General features: G+C 42.8%; 1 protein-coding gene across 3 annotated transcripts in view; it reads right to left on the bottom strand.

The window, feature by feature from the left end:
• Positions 1-7,876: 7,876 nt before the first annotated feature.
• LONRF2 (LON peptidase N-terminal domain and ring finger 2) overlaps positions 7,877-17,232 on the bottom strand; it is a 35,393-nt gene continuing 26,037 nt past the window's right edge. Inside the window, exons 10-13 of one of the 3 annotated variants that reach the window (XM_042040519.1) lie at positions 14,309-14,471; positions 12,197-12,346; positions 11,547-11,751; positions 7,877-11,516 (exon numbers count right to left, since the gene is read on the bottom strand). In XM_042040519.1, coding sequence (XP_041896453.1) covers positions 11,593-11,751; positions 12,197-12,346; positions 14,309-14,471 — 472 coding nt within the window. In that variant the 3' untranslated portion in view covers positions 7,877-11,516; positions 11,547-11,592. Of the gene's footprint in view, positions 11,752-12,196; positions 12,347-14,308; positions 14,472-17,232 lie in introns of all 3 variants that reach the window. The other 2 variants (XM_042040509.1, XR_006018132.1) reach the window with 2 other exon arrangements.

The following is a 17,232-nucleotide window of genomic DNA, read 5'->3' as shown; positions in this document are numbered from 1 at the left end:
GGCTTCTCTCTCACTGACAAATCTTGTTGGAATCACCAAGCAGCTTAAAATTTTGTGGAGGGAAGGACTGTTGCTCTAGACCTTACAGATTCCCACTGTTGTTGTCCCAGCTGGCAGCAGCACTTGGAGCCCTCTAGAAAGACGGGAAGGATTACTTCATGTTTTATGTGCTCTGGGTATATTTTAACCACAATAATAAGTAGTGGTTGCAACATAACACTCTCTCTGTCAGTGGTTGTCATGGTTCAGTCCCAGCAGCCTGCTGGGGCAGGATAGTGTATTTACCTCCCAGTAGCTCTCCCAAGGGAGAGGTGGCTGGTTTCAGTCATCTTGCACTGGTGTGGCTGACATCAGAGGCACAGCCTTGCACCCAGGCAGGGTTTTCTATCTGAAAATTTAGCAAGAGAAATGAAGCATTAAAAGGAGTCTCAGTGCCTCTTTCCAGGAGCAATCAGGAGCCAAGTTTCTCTGAGCTGGATGTGTGGATGCAGGCAGGGGCTCTTTCTAAGCTTCATCTGGGAACCTGCAGGGAACTCCTGGCTCCCAGGAGTAAAGACACTAATTTTCCCAGAGTACAAATACTAAACTAAAACTCCCAGAGGGGTGCAGAACATACAAGCAATAACTGCCTGCACAAATGTGCCTAGGAAAAATACTTGCATCTGTACAGTCCTTGAAGGCATAAAGTTTCTGTCATGAACAGAGTTGGTGGGGCATGGCATGGCATGGCATGGCATGGCATGGCATGGCAGGGATTACTGTATGACCCTTCCCCATAGTGCCTGGAAGTGGCTCCAGGTTAGGATCAGGGTGCAACCCTTGGGCAGGGTCAGTGCAGCACAGGCACTGCCTTTTTGCCTGAGCAAGAGCCCAGAGGTAAGTGGAGGTGAGAGAAGATAGGGTGACAAGTCACCTGGTGTTCCTGTCAGATGTTATGCAATGAGGGGAGCTGGGTAGCCAGTGGTAACCAAAATAAAGGTTTTGTGTGCTTGCTGCATCTCACGGCTCAACCCCAGACAGCAGCTAAGCACCACACAGCCACTCACTGCCCTCTCCCTGATGGGATGGGGGTCGGCAGGGTAGAAGTGGGAAAACTTGTGGGTTCAGATAAAGACAGCTTAATAGGTAAAGCAAAAGCCACACACATCAGCAAAGTGAAGCAAGGAATTCATTCACCCCTTCCCACAGACAAGCAAGGATTCAGTCAGCTCTAGGAAAGCAGGGCCCCGTCACACATAATGGTGTCTTGGGAAGGCAAACGCCATTACTCTGAACTTCCCCCCTTTCTCCTTCTTCCCCCAGCTTTATATCCTGAGTCCATAGGGAGTAGGCTATCCCTTCGGTCAGTTGGGGTCAGCTGTCCTGGCTGTGTTCCCTTCCAGCCCCTTGTGCACCGCCAGCCTGTTCATTGGTGGGGTGGATGAGGAGCAGAAAAGGCCTTGACTCTGTGTGAGCACATCTCAGCAACAGCTAAAACATCCCTGTGTTATCAACACTGTTTCCAGCACAAATTCCAAGCTCAGCCACAAATGAGCTACTGCAAAAAAAACCAACTCTATCCCAGACAAAACCAGGATACCGTAACAACAGCTACACACAACTCCATGACCTCCTGCGTTGTCCAGGAGGGGCTGGAGTGAGTGATGGAGTGCAGTGAGTCAGGCTGCAATGTCAATGAGGTTGCTGAGAAAAACACCCAAGTTCTGGCTTCTTTTCAGGCTCCCTCTGCTCCCCTCTATACCCTCGAGCTCCTTTGTATCCCAGTACAGGAAAGAGAAAGATAGACAGAAAAGGTGTAGGCAAAGCGGAACAGGAAAACTTGGCAAAAGACTGCTAGACACAGAAGATTTCAGAAGGAAAGCATTTTGATGGACGATAAAATAATAGAATCTTTTAGGTTGGAGATTACTCTTAAGGTGAACAAGTCTAACTCTTACCCCAGCATTGTGAAGTTCACCACTAAACCATGTCCCCAAGTACCACATCTGCTTTGAAATACCCCCAGGGATGGCAACCCTACCGCTTCCCTGGGCAGCCTTTGACAGCCCTATTGGTGAAGAAATTTTTCCTAATATAAAGCTTCCTTGATGCAAACTGAGGCTGTTTTATCTTGTCCTATTGCTTATTACTTGTGAGAAGATGCCAACCCCAACCTCACCACAAGTTCCTTTCAGGTAGTTGTAGAGAGAGAGTAGAGGGAGAGTAGAGAGCTGTAGAGGCTCCTCTGAGGAGCCTTTCTCCAGGCTAAACACCAGCTCCCTCAGCCACCCTTCATAGGAGTATTCTTTCGATAATGCTAAGTCATTCAGGCTCATACCAGCGAAGGCTGATTTTGAGAAATTACAGAAGGGATCTAAGTGAGAGACTAAGCCTGGACTCTCTGGTTGGATAAAGCTCTGGCAGTGGAGCAGAAGTGGAAAAAAACCAGAGAGATCACTGGCTTGGAGGAACAATCCCTTTCCTTGTTCAGCTTCTGGTGTCTCCTGTTGGTGTCCCGTATTTCCACTATTAGAAGAAATTACGAGATATTAAGTCCACCTGCCCACGGCTTCTTCCAAAAATCTGCCTTCACTAGCCCATCCTCCCCCACCTGAGCCCCCAAAAGACCAAGTCCCTATTGTTTACCTTCAACCTTCCCATGCAAGAGCTAGGGAGTGCAAAGGGAGGCTAGTAAGATCCTAGTCCAGAATGAAAAGCACACACTATCTAGTCAGCCTGTGGATATCCTTGCCAAACAAGTCTGTGGGTTCAAAACATCACCATAAAAAATAAAGGTGTGAGATGTACTGAGGGCTCTGAAACACACAGACATCACATCTGGCTTAGGAAGTCTCTTCGGTGCTAGAGGCTGAGAGATGAAGTATTACTACTGCCTTGTACTCCAGATAATGTTACACCCTCCTTCTCCCAGCTCTTCAAATTTGTACAATTCAGGAACCATTCCCAACAGGTAGTTTGTGTGAAGCTGCATATTTTGGGTGGGAAGCAGGATTTTACACTGGGGACACACACATCTGTTCTGTGCCAAGCAGTGCCTGTGCCAGAGAACAATCTCACACGCAGCTTATGAACAGAGGCAGAGGCAAAAATGTCCTTGCTTTCCCTGTATTCCTTCTTCCAACCAGAATGAGTGGAGGCAAAGCGACAGTGCCATTGGCTAATCCTGCCGAGCCCCGTGCTGCCCCTCCTTGCTGGTGTGTTTTGACTTGCAGTGCCTGTGTTCCTTGGTTCCTGCCCAGGCCGTGCATGTCGGACGTGAGCCGTGCGCTCCTGCTCCAGGACCAGCTCCAAACCAATACGTGCTTGCAAGCAAACCCACTCCCCACTCGGGGACAGATGACTCAAGCAAGAGCTCAGAAATATTTAATTCCTCTGTGCCAAGAGATTTTCCAGCACCAGGCGCAGAAGGAACAGAGTGCTGAGCAAAAGGCAAACTGCAATCGGCAGCTATCTGTCTAAAGGGGAACAGATATCGCTGCTAAAAAAAGGATGTAAACCCAGGCTGTCTTACAACTGGAAGAACATCAACTCTTACCGATGCTATAGTACACATTCTCCAAGAGGAATTACCTCTTACTGTTCTCAAAGATAAAATGAAGAAGCCCCTGCACTGTAGAATTAGCACATACTGAATATATCTGAAAAGGTCTGGCCAAAGCTGGCACTTAGGCAGAGTCAATTGCTGCAAAGTAAACAAGAAAATTACTTTCTTGAAAGCACCATCTGGTAAGGAGGCACCTCTGTGAAATGAGAAGCCTGTGATTCAGATAAAGAGTTCTGAACACAACCTTGTAGCTGTCTACACAGCAAACAAAACATTAGAGTGTGTGAAGAGTGGGAGGCATATATTCCTTTTACAGTTCCTTTATTTAGGAAAGTGTGATCGATTTGGGCCTCTCTAAGCAACAGAAAACATACCAGAAATAACAGAAGTTCTGAGTATAGACAAAACAATACAAAAATGAGGAAAAATGAAGATCTTTATGCACAATTAATTTGAGGAATGTGTTGATACACTGTGGTACTGAGGTCACAATAATGCAGGATTACAGAAGGAATCAATTGTTTTTTATGACTGCCTTGATTATGCCACATTCCTCGTTCAAACTCAGACCCTCCATCAAATTCTATATATAATTTTGGAAGAGGAAAAGAAAAAGTTTTCCAGGATATATAGAAGACTCAAGTTGAGGGATTTGGGAGAAACATCTTGCCAGATTCTTCTCATTTTTCCCATTCAAGCACTTCTTGTACTTTTCAAGTGTCTGGTAGCATTCAATATTGAGAAAGGACAATAGACTACTTGGAAAACGATCCAATTCTTATGGAGGATTTACAAATGACCTTAATACTGAGTTTCATAGGTAAACCTGGTGTGGGGGCAGAGAGTTGATTCATAACAACAGTGAGCAAGGGAGAATAAAAACTTACTCTGAAGTAACTTCCTATCTCCTGAACAGTTTTGCCACAATTATACATAAGCTTTGGGAGTGCTGCATCTTAAGCAAACCAGCGTGGATACTTCAGTATTAGCCTTTCCTCTGGAATTACTGTGGTCCCACCACAGAGCTCGGTGCCTGAGGTTCGGGTGTTCCCTCATGTGCCTTCCTGCCCTCCACTTCCAGTAGAGACCAAGGAAAGAAAGAACCAGAAGAAAGGGGAAATTACATATTCAGTGATTTCTGGTTCTGGGTAAGTAACTTCTGTTTTCTTTGAATACCCCTATTTGAATCTTGGTCTCCACTGGCAAATGAGCTTTGGGTCTACAACACAAGGCTTCACAAATTTACTTAAAAAGAAGCTGATCTGAGAGTGCTCCACATGAAGAAGCACCTCTTGACATGCCTGTAGAGAACAGCGTCCTTTCCACAGTGTTTCTCTAAGTATGGGCAGGGCTCCAGGCAGCTGCATGAGTGTATCAGAAATGAAGTCACCCTTTAGCAAAGCCCCTGATGCAGCTTAGGCTCTGGCGACATGTACTTAAGTGGCAGAAACCAAATTTATCTTGACAGTTTTGTTACACCTCTTGATACAAGGCCTGTTCTCTGTAACACACATCATCACTCGTGGTCTAAATGGAACTGAAGAAAGACATATTGGTGGCAGGTTAAGATCTCCATGCAGCCTCATGGTGATAGATCTTCCCTGAACACAGAGGGAATGGGGAAATCACACTGGGGCTGGGCCCTTGGTAGATGGACTTCAGGCAACCGATGATCTTCCTCCTTCTGCCCAAGCCAAATCATTTCACATAAAAGCAAATAAAGCTGGCATGGAGCACTTAGGCATTTTCTGATACCATGACTACTTAGCCACAGCAAGTCTGTGTTCTCTTAGCCAACAAGGGCAACCAGCCAGCACTGTGAGGTGCCTCAGCCACCAGCAGAAAACGAGGTACTTGCTCCAGGGCAGGGCTGAGCTTGAAGTTGGATATCTCTCCACTTACGATGATGGACACTGTATTACATATTCATTCCTCTCTCTTTCTGCTTTAAAAGTTTCCTTCTTTCCCTGCTAGATCTACTCTGATTTAACAAGTCCTGCTGCCTGAACCTGCTCTCTTACTATAGCTTTGCCCAAAGAACTGGCAACTGAGGCCAACAGTCAGCAAAACCTTCCTGGGGTTTTGGTTTACTTACCTTTTATCTCTTTTCTCCCTTGAAAAGAAAGCCAGTGGGTCAGCAAGGGAAGAACAAGATGTTGTGATGAGAAGGGGTAGGGAATCCCAAGGACAAGATCCAGGATGATGGGCAGTAGGTCTCCTGAGGGCTTCATGAGCTGAACTGAGAGGAGGAGGAATAGGTTGTTGGGCTGAAGGGGCTACAGAGAGGTGCCTCCCTTCGGCTTTTGCTATGGTTAAAGACAAATTATGCTCTTGGTCACTTGCTGTATACCATTCTCAGTGTGCCATCCTCAGGTTTGCATGGACACAGGACTGCAACTTTGAAAGCTCAGCTCTCCCTCCAGAGTATACTAGGTAGGAAAAAGGGGACCAGAGCTGTTTCTCTAACTTTGTCTGCGGTGAGGTTAACTAGCCTGACCCCAAGAGCAACTTCTGTGTTCAAAATTCAGGTCCTCCCCGGAGCAGGGCTCCAATACGGCTGTCACACAAAAAGAGCAGCAGATGTTTACAAGAAAAAACGTAAGCAACATTTACAAGTGAAGACATTTCTTCCATGGATGCATGAAGTCCCAAATTTAGCAGACAAGGCAGAATCCCACATATTGTGGAACAGAGCTATGAAAGTTGTCAGCAAGTGATATTCATCTCGATTTAGAAACAACTTGTTCCTACCCTGAAACATAAATGCAGTGGAAAACATGCTTGTCTTTTAGCTGCAAGTGTAGTATGCACAGTCGTTAGAGGAACTAGGCAAAGTGCTGGCATGGATTCACTTTCTTTTTATTCTTCTTTGCACCTGACTGATAGTATCAGATTTTCTCTTGATCTTTCTTATTCTACAATTCAATAGCTAACAGCTTCAAGCAAGTGCTGTCGAACAGAGTTAAGCAGCATTATTTTTAGTTCCTGGTTTGATTAGAGTGATGCAAGTAAGACAACAGACCATTAAGGTTTCCACACTCTAACAGTGGCATTACTCAGGGAAGCAGACAGTCTGAGATGCTGCCTTTCCAGGGCTTGGTATCTATCTACTAGCAAAGGACATGCAGAATAAGGAAAAAAGCTACTTACTAACTTCATGCTCTATTGTTCTCAAGTCTGGAGGTGCACGAGGATCTGGATAACAGAAAGGAAACCTTGATAACCTCCTTTCTTTAGTGAAAAGAATGATGTTTCAAGAATGTTGTTGTCCAGGGTATTGAAGCAGCTCAAACAGCATTTACAGATACTCCCCCACACACTTGCAATCTCAAAGAGCAGTCCTGTAACTGATGTTTGTGTGCTCAGGCATTCAGTGAATACAGATACAAAGGTCAGCCAATCCAACACCAAAAGGAGAAAAAAACTGCTAGTATTTACTACTTGTAAATGCCTTCACAGCAGTTTTGCTCCACAGATTAGCTGGCAGGAAGACATAACTGAGGAATGTGATATGCTCTCCACAATCTGGCTTGGTTTCACACAACTTGTGTTGCCTTCACACAACTCTATTTTAGAAGAGAATATCCTGAGTTGGAAGGAACCCACGAGGATCACCAAAGTTTTACTGCTGACCAGTGTCCCAGCCCCCATACACTCGTGCTAGCCATGTCCAGTTGCCTTGCTCTGGAACATTGCCTCCCTCACACCATCCTGAAGGTATTTTATTTCACTGGGCTTAGACAATAAAGCAATTGTTGTTCTTCACTGTAACCTTGTATTTTTCAGAGCTTAGTCTATTGGGCCAGTCAGGTCACACTTAGGGCTACAAAATAATCCAGTAAACTAAAAAAGGAAGAGCCCACATCATCATCATACCCCATTTTTGTCACAACTCACTCCTGAGGAAGCTAAAAGCTTATCTCCCCCATCCCACCCTGCTGAGGGCCCCTCAACTCCCCCTTATTTTGAGGCCCTCCAGCCCTCCTTCAAACCCACCCCTCACATTCACACCCAGTGCCACAATCTGCCCTGGGTGCCCAGCAAACCCCACTGTGCCACAACCTCTGCAGCCTTCCCCTTCCTCGCACCGGGGCTAAAACAATTGCCATGCAATTATGAACCCCAACATCTAACCACTGCTTCTGGGATGCCATTTGCTTCTTAAAGCCTCCTGAGGCCAATTCTCAGCCCTTGGGCTCCTGTCAGGAAAATCAGACTATCACCCCCCTTCTGACAGCAGCACATCTGTGGCTTGTTTCTGTTCAGATGTCACAGCTCTAGCTCTTAGTCCTCACAGAGTGATAAAGCTTTCCCCATGAACTCACACTCTTATAAATTCAACCTGGTTTATTCCAAATATCACATAAATTAAACACATTTCCCATGAATATTGCAAATACACATGAAATGAACACTGCAATTTTTAAAAAAAGTTTTGGCTTTTTTTATGCAACAAGAAGTGCCAAATGTGGTTAGAACATGAACTTCTCCTGTATTTACTAGATACAAAAAGGTGCAGATTAATAATTTATATTTATACATATGTACACACTCCATTTCATTTCTAGCTTTAAAACAGTAAAAAATGGTTTCAAGTTTATCTACATTAAACATACTCATTTACATCTGGTCAGAAGCCCCAGATAAGAGTTGATACAATCATTTCACAACTGCAAAATTAAGGCGCTACCAAAATACCAGTTCCACTAGTGTAAAATGTAACAGGAATAGAGTGTACAGCTTTCTATTTATCAATTTAAAAGTGGACTGGAGAACAAGGAAAAAGGAGCAGTAAGAAACATGACAAGTTCTACAGGTTAGAAGTACAAAGAGATCTCGATGACTATCAAATGAACATATTAAAATACAGTAGATAAAAGGCCTCAGTGGCAAACAATTAGTATGCTTCTGAAAGACAAAAAAGGTTAAAATATATATATCATTTTGTAGCTTGAAATTTTACAGGTGAACAACAGGTGTAGAGGTAGAGGGATTTTTTTTTCTTTTTGGCCTCTTTACGATGTATAAAGAAGGGCCACATTCACCACAGTGAAAAGACGCATCATATATCCCAGCATCCTTGCTTGGACAGCAAGCAAGAAAAGTGTAATGAGCTAGAAAGGCAACAAATCCTGTCTATCCCTTCCAGGAGCTCAGCTCCAATGCTTCCAACATGTACCTTGGCAACAAGTTACACCTAAGCGCAGACTGGCTGTAATGTGGACATTTCCTCTAGAGAACAATGAGACAGCTTTTCCTGTGAGGTACTACTGGATGCTGCAGATATTATATGGCAGAGGTGATTTGGTAAAAATGAAAACTGGTACTTTCCCTTAGAAAGCAAGTACCACAGGGCAGTGGTGATTTTATTTATTTATTAAAGCTTTGCTATTTGATCAGCATTCAACGTTTTGGAAGAAATGTCAGCTTTGGGCTGCTAATATGATTATTTGCATCCATACACAGACAATTCCTTTGTTGTTATCATTTATCCAAAACATCAGTCACTGAAATATTCACAAACTGCTTTAAACCTTGACTAAAAAAAAATCCCTCTACAGTTCAGCTTTCTTTTCAATAACAATCACTCCATTAACTATGCGGGCCTTCATGAACACAGTAATGTCACTTCCCATGTAGAATGTCTTTACACACTACAAAATAGCAGTAAACAACCTCTCATTTCATAGGGTTTTCTGTGAGAAGTACCTCAAAAGTAGATACCTTGAAAAAATCACTTTTGCAGAGAAGAATATTAACATTAACATTTACTGAGGCAAAGCCAAGAAGACACTAACTAGCACCTTGATATTTTTTTTCTTAAATGCACTACCAGTAAAATTAAGCACATATAAGATCAGGGACCAGCAATATACAAATACCATCAGCATCCTCTTCCAGCTAAACTAGTAATACTCAAAACTAGGCCAGACACACAAACAAGCAAGATGAGTGAGTCTTGAAGAAATACACAGCATGGAAAGGAATGGGAAGAACAGGAAGCTGAACAGAAAGGATTGCAAGATCAAATACAGTCCATTTTCTGGTCTGAGAATTAGTTTGTGAAATCACCCTTCAGTAGCTCAGCTGACAGTGGGCTGAAGACCTACTGACTTTGACATTTCCTCCCCATGAATACAACAATTCCTTTATACTTCAGCAAATTTCTCTTTATCATCTTCAAATCCTGGAGGAAATGCATTCAACTTGAATTTTGAGTATTTTGGTGGTGGTAGCAGAACTTGCAGAAGGCTACTGTAGAGGTTATGACATCATTGGTTGTACATTATGCACGTCACACTTCAGAGAATATACTTACAAACTACTTAAATAGAAAAGGCGTGTTCAAGGTAGAGGCAGTTACAGTACATTCAGGGTATGTTACAGAAACCATTTGTGGTAGCCATTTGTTGAAAGGAAAAAAAACTGCATTTTTGTTTCCCAGACCACAGAGGTTATAACGACAATACCCAAAGAGAGCAGGTAATATATCCCAATCACCTCATTTTCATGCAGTCTTCTTCCAGAATTCATGTACAAAGTGGAAAAAAAAGTTTAAATACCTCTTCATTGACAAATAAGGAGAAAAGAACTAAAAAAGAAACCAGGCACTTTGACCGTTTAGGTAAGCAGCCACTTCTTACCAGACTTCTGCACATGAACAAGTCTTTACATTGGTCTTGCTATGCTTGCAGCACATGGAGATTCAAGTCAACTTTTTTTCCCTGTTGGTAGTATCAGTTCTAGTTATAGGAAACTATGCCAATTGAATTGGTAACACTGAGTTATTTCATTGGCAGTTGAGCAAATGTTGATCATTTGACTGACAAGTGATCAATTTAATAGCTATCAAAGTTAGATATTAACAAAACAATACATAAAAAAATAATCAAAGAGACAAATGAAGGTTAACACCTGACTGAAGCTTGCATTGAGACTTGCCTTTATAGGTTCGGTTTGTGACTCCTTTCACGGTGTTACTGCGGACTCATTTCCATCACCTACAGTAACTGGTACTAAACTACAATACTTTTGGGTTTGAAACATGTTCAGTAGAGACCACCCCAACGTAATGGGAGGTTGGCATGACACTGCAGGAAGGAGGGAGATGAAAACCTCTCCACCTTTCATCCTCACTGGTTCCACTCGCAGAGCAGGTGTTCAGAACAAACTGCAGCATGCCTCCCTCATACTTGGGGTGAAATCATTATTTCACAGCAGTGTTTAGCATACTTTAGGGAGCGGCTTGGTTTGAATTTAGCAGTAAGACCAGCTAGGATTACTTTGGGTTTTCTCTTCAAAGAAACCAAAGTACATCTTTCCAAACATTTTGTATATACTCATTCTGCTACAACACATAAATCACAAAGGAGGGATTACCTAAGGCTACCAAATCGTGTGCTTATTCAGTAGCTATTATTCTTTCAGATAAACATCCTCAGATGCCTTGACTACAAATGGCTTAACCTGTTTTTTCCTCAGATTGTTATTTGCTGAAGAGAAAGAGGGAGGGAGATGTGGGTGTATGACAGACTGCCTTCCAATTCACTAACAGAGAGTACTGCTGCTTATAGTCCTCGTGCATACTTCTGCTAGGCAGCGTAACTCCTCTTCTGTTCACTACCTTCAAGAAAGTCTAGGAAACACCTCTTCAATCCACTGTCCAGTTTCCTCTTCTTACTGAGTGAAAATCCAGATCACATGCAGGCCAATGGCACTACTCTAGTACTTAACTCTCTTGGCTAGAAACATCAACTCTATCAAAGTACTTTGAAGCAATTATCCACATCCAGCAGCTACATTCTAAATGTAGCACAGCTCTGTAGAGGCTCAGTTTTCACCAGGACAACAGGAGAGTTTGCAAGGTTTGGTGAATACCCAGGTAACAAACCGATGTAATAAATGGATGCAGGACGCAGTCAGAAAGGGCTGTTCCTTCTTGAAGGAATCTTTAAAAAATACAAAAAACAACCCCTCCCCCTTTGCCCTCCCCCAGAACAACCTGTCATGAGATGTTTTTTGGTGCCCACTCACAACATAAGTCCACGTTATCTGGGTCTTTTGCGAGTCACAAATATCAATACGCGTCTGATGGCGATCAGACGATCCTTCAGGGAGGTCATAGCCAATATAGCCAGCTGAGCTCTATTTTCCAGAGGCAACACTGCCAAGAGCCACCAGTACCAGGCAGGACCACTGGGGTTGCTCTGCAAAAGGATGGAAAAACACAGTTATGTATTCACCAGCACAGCCCCATGAAGAACATCACCTTCCTTCTCACCTTCTATTTGCTAAGAAAGTCACCACAAAACAAGCAACAACTGAACACTTAATTGCAGGTGTTGTCTTTTATCTGTATACACTATTATCTCTGTTTTTTCCTCAGATTGTTATTTGCTGAAGAGAAAGAGGGAGGGAGATGTGGGTGTATGACAGACTGCCTTCCAATTCACTTAAGACTTCACTGAAGACTTATCTCTTCAGCTACCAAATTACACAGGTATATTGTTTACCCTGCTTCATGCTGACAGACCAAAACTGGGTAAATAAGAGTCTAGAATGCACAAAACCACAGCAAAAATCTATCAGAAAACAGTCTAGTGTTAAAATTCTGTGTAGAATAAGGCTGCATAAATAAGCAGGTTTTATTACCTGTGGCTCTGATTCTTTTCCTGGCATAGATCCAAAATGATTGAGAATTTGCACTTTCATATTGTCTTTAAGAGAAGTAAACCAGGCAACAGCTTGATCATAAACTGAATCATGAAGGCGGACAAGTTCTTCATATTCTGGTCCTTCAACCTTATTGTTAAAAGAAGGGAGATGGAACAAAACAGGTTTGATACCACGGAGTCCATATGCTTCCCCAGAAGCAAACGAAGCAAAATAATGCAGTGACTACAGCTGTTCAAATGTCCTTATCTAAACCAACTGTGCCTAAGTCTCAGATTTCAAACCTGTGATGCTGGAGTCTTTTTACCCTCGGCTAGGTGTTCTGAAGTGACATTTCTTGGAGCAGTAACTGCCTCACTAGTACCCATTCCTAAATGCTGGCATAACAGAAGAATATGCTCTCTAATCCTGGGACATATTTATCATCTCAAACCCACAACCTCAAGTCCCTGTCACAGAATGACCTCTGGACAGTGGTACATCATCTGGCAAAACAAAACAAACACTACTGCCACCGAGCACAGAGATGGGGGGGCTACAGCACTTAAGAGACCAGCACTGTTTTACAGAAGTGTTAAGGCCATGGTAGGACAGCCAAGGAGAAGGAGGAGGGTAGACACCCAAGCAGGCAGGAAGCAGGGAAAGTGATGCTTTCCCAATACCAGAAACAGCCTCAGAAGAAACACCCTCATTGAAGCAGAGTGTTTTAGTTGCACAGGCCTACTATTAGCTATTAGGGGGGAAAAAAGCATAAGCAAAAACCACTACAAACTGGTGATTTGTGGGGGTTTTTGGGGGGTTTTGATTCTGGATTTTGTTTGGGGATGTTTGTTTTTTTTCCCCTTTAACATGTGCACATTACATAGGTGATTTCACCTATGCTACTCACTCATATACACATCTGATCTAGCTGCTCTGGATGCCCTTCACAATCGAGGAGAAGCAGTTCTAGAGAACAGTTAATCTCATCTTAAATTAAGCATCTAAGAGCATATAAAACAGGTATCTTTGGACTGAGATTTTTCACCATCAGACAGATCATGAATGTAGGGCACTGAACAGACACCAGCCTCCAATGTGAGACAAGGTAAATCTCACTCTAATTATGAAGAGGTGGGTCTCTAGCACAATCTATAAACAATGCCTGTATACCTGAGTTGCACCACTCTTCACTGGAGAATTAGAGCAGAGCCCTCACTCTGAGCAGACTGCCTATTCCAGCCTTTCACAGGCAGAGACACCCCCACAAGCTCAACCTTTCATGCCCTGGGAAACAACTGCATCATCCTGCACAGGTTAGCAAAGCACTGCCAAGGCTTCACAGACTTTCACTTCAACTGCGAGAATGTGCTAGAGCTGCATGACCAAACTGACTTCATCACCTGGCAGGAGATTACTGCTAAGCTCAATGTTAATAGCTACCAATAGCTACCAAGACACGGTCTGAAGATGATCCAGAGAGCATGGCCAAAAATTCAGCCTTCAGCCAACATCCATCACAAACATCTCACTTGATGCAGGTTTGCTAAGAGGACTTGTTTTTAAAAGCTACTCCCCTCTCTGCATTTCTCTGCTCTCAGCCAGCTCTAATGGATCCTTGTACAGGGCATAGTTAACTACATGTCAGTAAGAACTCATTTTAAGAGCAGACTCCCACATTTATTTGAGGACCTGTTCTGTAAATGAGAGCTTGGAGGACATATGAAGTGTGCCAACTGTCCGTTCAGTGCAAGAGAACAGTCAGTTCTCTACCAATAGGAGCATGTGCTTTTAGAAGGCTTTAAATTCTGTACCAGTTTTAAAATGTTACTCTGACCTCACCTATACACCATGACCTCAGCATCCTGAAAGCTACTTTGAGATCCATGAAAGGAGTGTAACACTTTAAGCAGAGATAATTATAAGGGAAGAAAGGAAGAAAGGGAAAGAAGATACAAAGTTTGTTCCATGGTTTTTAAAACAGAGCTTTAGTGTATTTGTAATGATATTGGCTTAAAAATAATGCACAGCTAGCTTGAAATGCAACAAGGAAAGGCTATTTAAGTGAATCCAGCAATACATGGGTATGAATAACTTTGCACCATAGATCACCTTTTTATCTTCAAGATACTCGATGTTTGCTGTGTTATATCCATCTCGCTGGCCATGGCTTAAGACCCTAAAACGACGGACACCAACTGTATCAACAACTGAGCGTCCATCAGGAAAAAACTTTACGTCCCTGATCTCTAATATACAGCCATGATCTGCAAATCTGAAATGACAGAAGGGCATAAAAGTGGAAGTCATCAACAAGCGTTTATAGACATCAGGACAAATACTGGGCCTAATTCACCATTTCTTACTTGAAAGAGGATTCTGCTTTGGTGACAATACATTTCTGCTTATTCACATAAGCCACACAACCCCCACCCTTTCTGCCTTCCCTCAGAGGACCTGGGCAGCAGCATTTTCAGGGCAGGTTTGTGGAGTGGGAGGGTTGGAAAGGGACAGGAAACTAAATGAAACATGTTTCATGCTGAGAGTTGCCAGCTGCTGGTGGCGAATTCATCTGGTTTGCAAAGAAAACTAGATGGGTAAAGATACTGTAAGGAAGTACAGAAACTGAGGAACAAATGCATGGCTGTGAGGGCTATCCCCCTACTCCAAGGTGTAAGCAGAAGACTGCAGGCTTTAGAAGAAAAAGGCTTTCTATATAGCAAGTCATTTCTTGCATTTGTTTCCTTTAAAAAAAAAAAGTCAAACCAAACCCAAAATACCCTCTTCACAAAAGCACGTTTGTATCCATTGTATTTAAAGTAGGCACAGGTTTTAATCACACCCTGGAAACAGGCATGAAATAAACTTTTACTTTATCAAGCTTCCTTAACTCTACCTTTGTGATGCAGTGATTTCACTAGAGAGGCTGATTGCACAATGACTCGTCACCACAATACATTTGCAGGTCTACACCTCAGCCTACTGCTAAGCAGGAGAAAGCACTGTATCTAGTCTCATCTCAAGATACCAAAACCCTGCAGGGTTTGATAAATTCTTTATCAGGGAAATGCTTGTCTTACTAGGGCTTGGCCATTTCTCACAATGGAGTGATGAAGAAATGACTCCTGTCTCTGCTCTTACCATGGGTTTGGGAGGGGCGGGGGGAAGCTCACCACTGTGAACAACTGTTCTCTCCCAGCCAGTGCACAGGAAAAAAATCAGGCAGAGCAGGAGGAGCAGAGCTGCACACAGGTAAGCCCTGGTGCTCTACCAATAGGACTGACTCAAAAAAGCAAGTTTGTTAGTTTATTATAGCAATATTACACTACACACTATTTAAACAGCTACATAACAATTGTTTTTAATTAATGATTTTAGTGACATTCATACTGAACTTAGAAATTAATATAGAAGTGATGATTTTTTCTTTTTTGTTGTTCTTAGAGGAGTTTTTTTGGGTAGACAGTGACCTCAATCAGAGACAAGAAAGCACCTGGAGACAGGCATAAAATGTGCTGACAACATTAAGAGCATATATTCTTTTACCAATTTTAAGTTAAAATGGAGAAATAAAACAGAGGAAGGTAATGAACTAAACATGCTTTGTCACTGTGTTTTTCAAGGGAGGTATGTATTAATGTCTCAGTAGATGAGGCAAAACAAGTTTCCCCACTTCTTGTATTCCCAAGTTGATTTTGCAATTTTGAATAAACAGAAGAACTTCTCTACTTGTGTAAGAAGCTGGACCAGCCTGCCAGGTTTCTGCAGATGAAGGCTTCCTGTGTTTAAGTTATCATGCTCATAAAGTTGAATTATTTTAGTAACTCAAAACACACAGGACATAGAAATCTAATCATACTGTTGCATTTTTAAATACCCTTCATGATGTTATCTAACAAACCAATTACTGTGTTTTGGGGATTGTAACACCTTGGCCCTCTGTATTACTATACCTGACTCCAAGTAAGTTTGGCTGTTCCACAAGCCTGCAGGGATATAAGGAGAGTTATCACTGAAGTAAGTCCTAGGGTAATTCTGTCCTCACTCTCACAAGTATTCACTTCCAGAAAAATGATGATAGGCCTGAAAGGGACTGTGGAGCATCAGCTACTGCTGGAGTCTGAACTCCACTGAGTGCAGTACTGACAGCGTGCCAAATAGCATTGCTGCACAGCCACAGCTGACAGGAAGCTGCAGCATCTCCTGTATTCTTACTGCTACCTTACTGTCCAGTCTGGGAGAAAAATAAAATATCCCCCCCCCAAAAAAACATGAAGTGGACAAGGAAAGGCTGCCAAGCCTCAGTAATGACTTCCCCCCTCTCAGCTCCAGTGATGATCACATACAAAAGTGCTGCTCCTGAGGATGCCTGTCTAATGTGTTCTTAAAAATTCCCATGTTCGTCACCCATTCTACAGCCTGCATCAGGCCCATCTAACTTCTGAAGTCAGCAACTATTGCATCTCATAAGGCAGACCTCTCAAGACCACCTCATGTTTCTCCCATGAGCATGGTGTCAAAACCCCATTATCTGTGAAATACTTAAACTTGAAGGCTTTCATAGAATCACAGAGTAGCTTTGTGTTGTAAGGGGCCTTTAATCTAGTCAGTCTCTGCATAGGGAGCTGGAAACACATCAGTGTCAGAATTCACAAAAATGAATGAAAGGTATGATGATATAGGAAGACAATGTAAACCCACTCACTGCAGATAGTTTAGACATTGCAACACAGCAGTAAAGACAAACATTCAAATTCAACATTCAGCAGCAAAACAGACTTCTCAGCCAAGGGTATACTTTGTCTCATTAAAATGATACCACTCTTTCAGAAAAGCTATGGGAGGTCTGGATGTTTTGCCTTGGTTTTGTTTTCTTAAACTGAGTAGACAGAGGAGGAACCTCACCCAGACAGTCAGCTTTCACTGGAACAAACAGGCCAGCAAGCTTTCCAAACACGCAGCCAATTAAATGCTATTTTTGGAGCCTGTAGTAGCAGGATGAGTTACATTCTTGCTATCATCCATCAGGGAGTAAT

The sequence above is a fragment of the Corvus kubaryi genome, unplaced genomic scaffold (assembly GCF_017639235.1).
Source record: "Corvus kubaryi isolate FWS band 111438036 unplaced genomic scaffold, C.kubaryi_AGA036_p1.0 133, whole genome shotgun sequence".
Taxonomy (NCBI): domain Eukaryota; kingdom Metazoa; phylum Chordata; class Aves; order Passeriformes; family Corvidae; genus Corvus; species Corvus kubaryi.
Note: the sequence above shows the minus strand (reverse complement) of the source record. Positions and strands in the feature narration are given on the sequence as shown.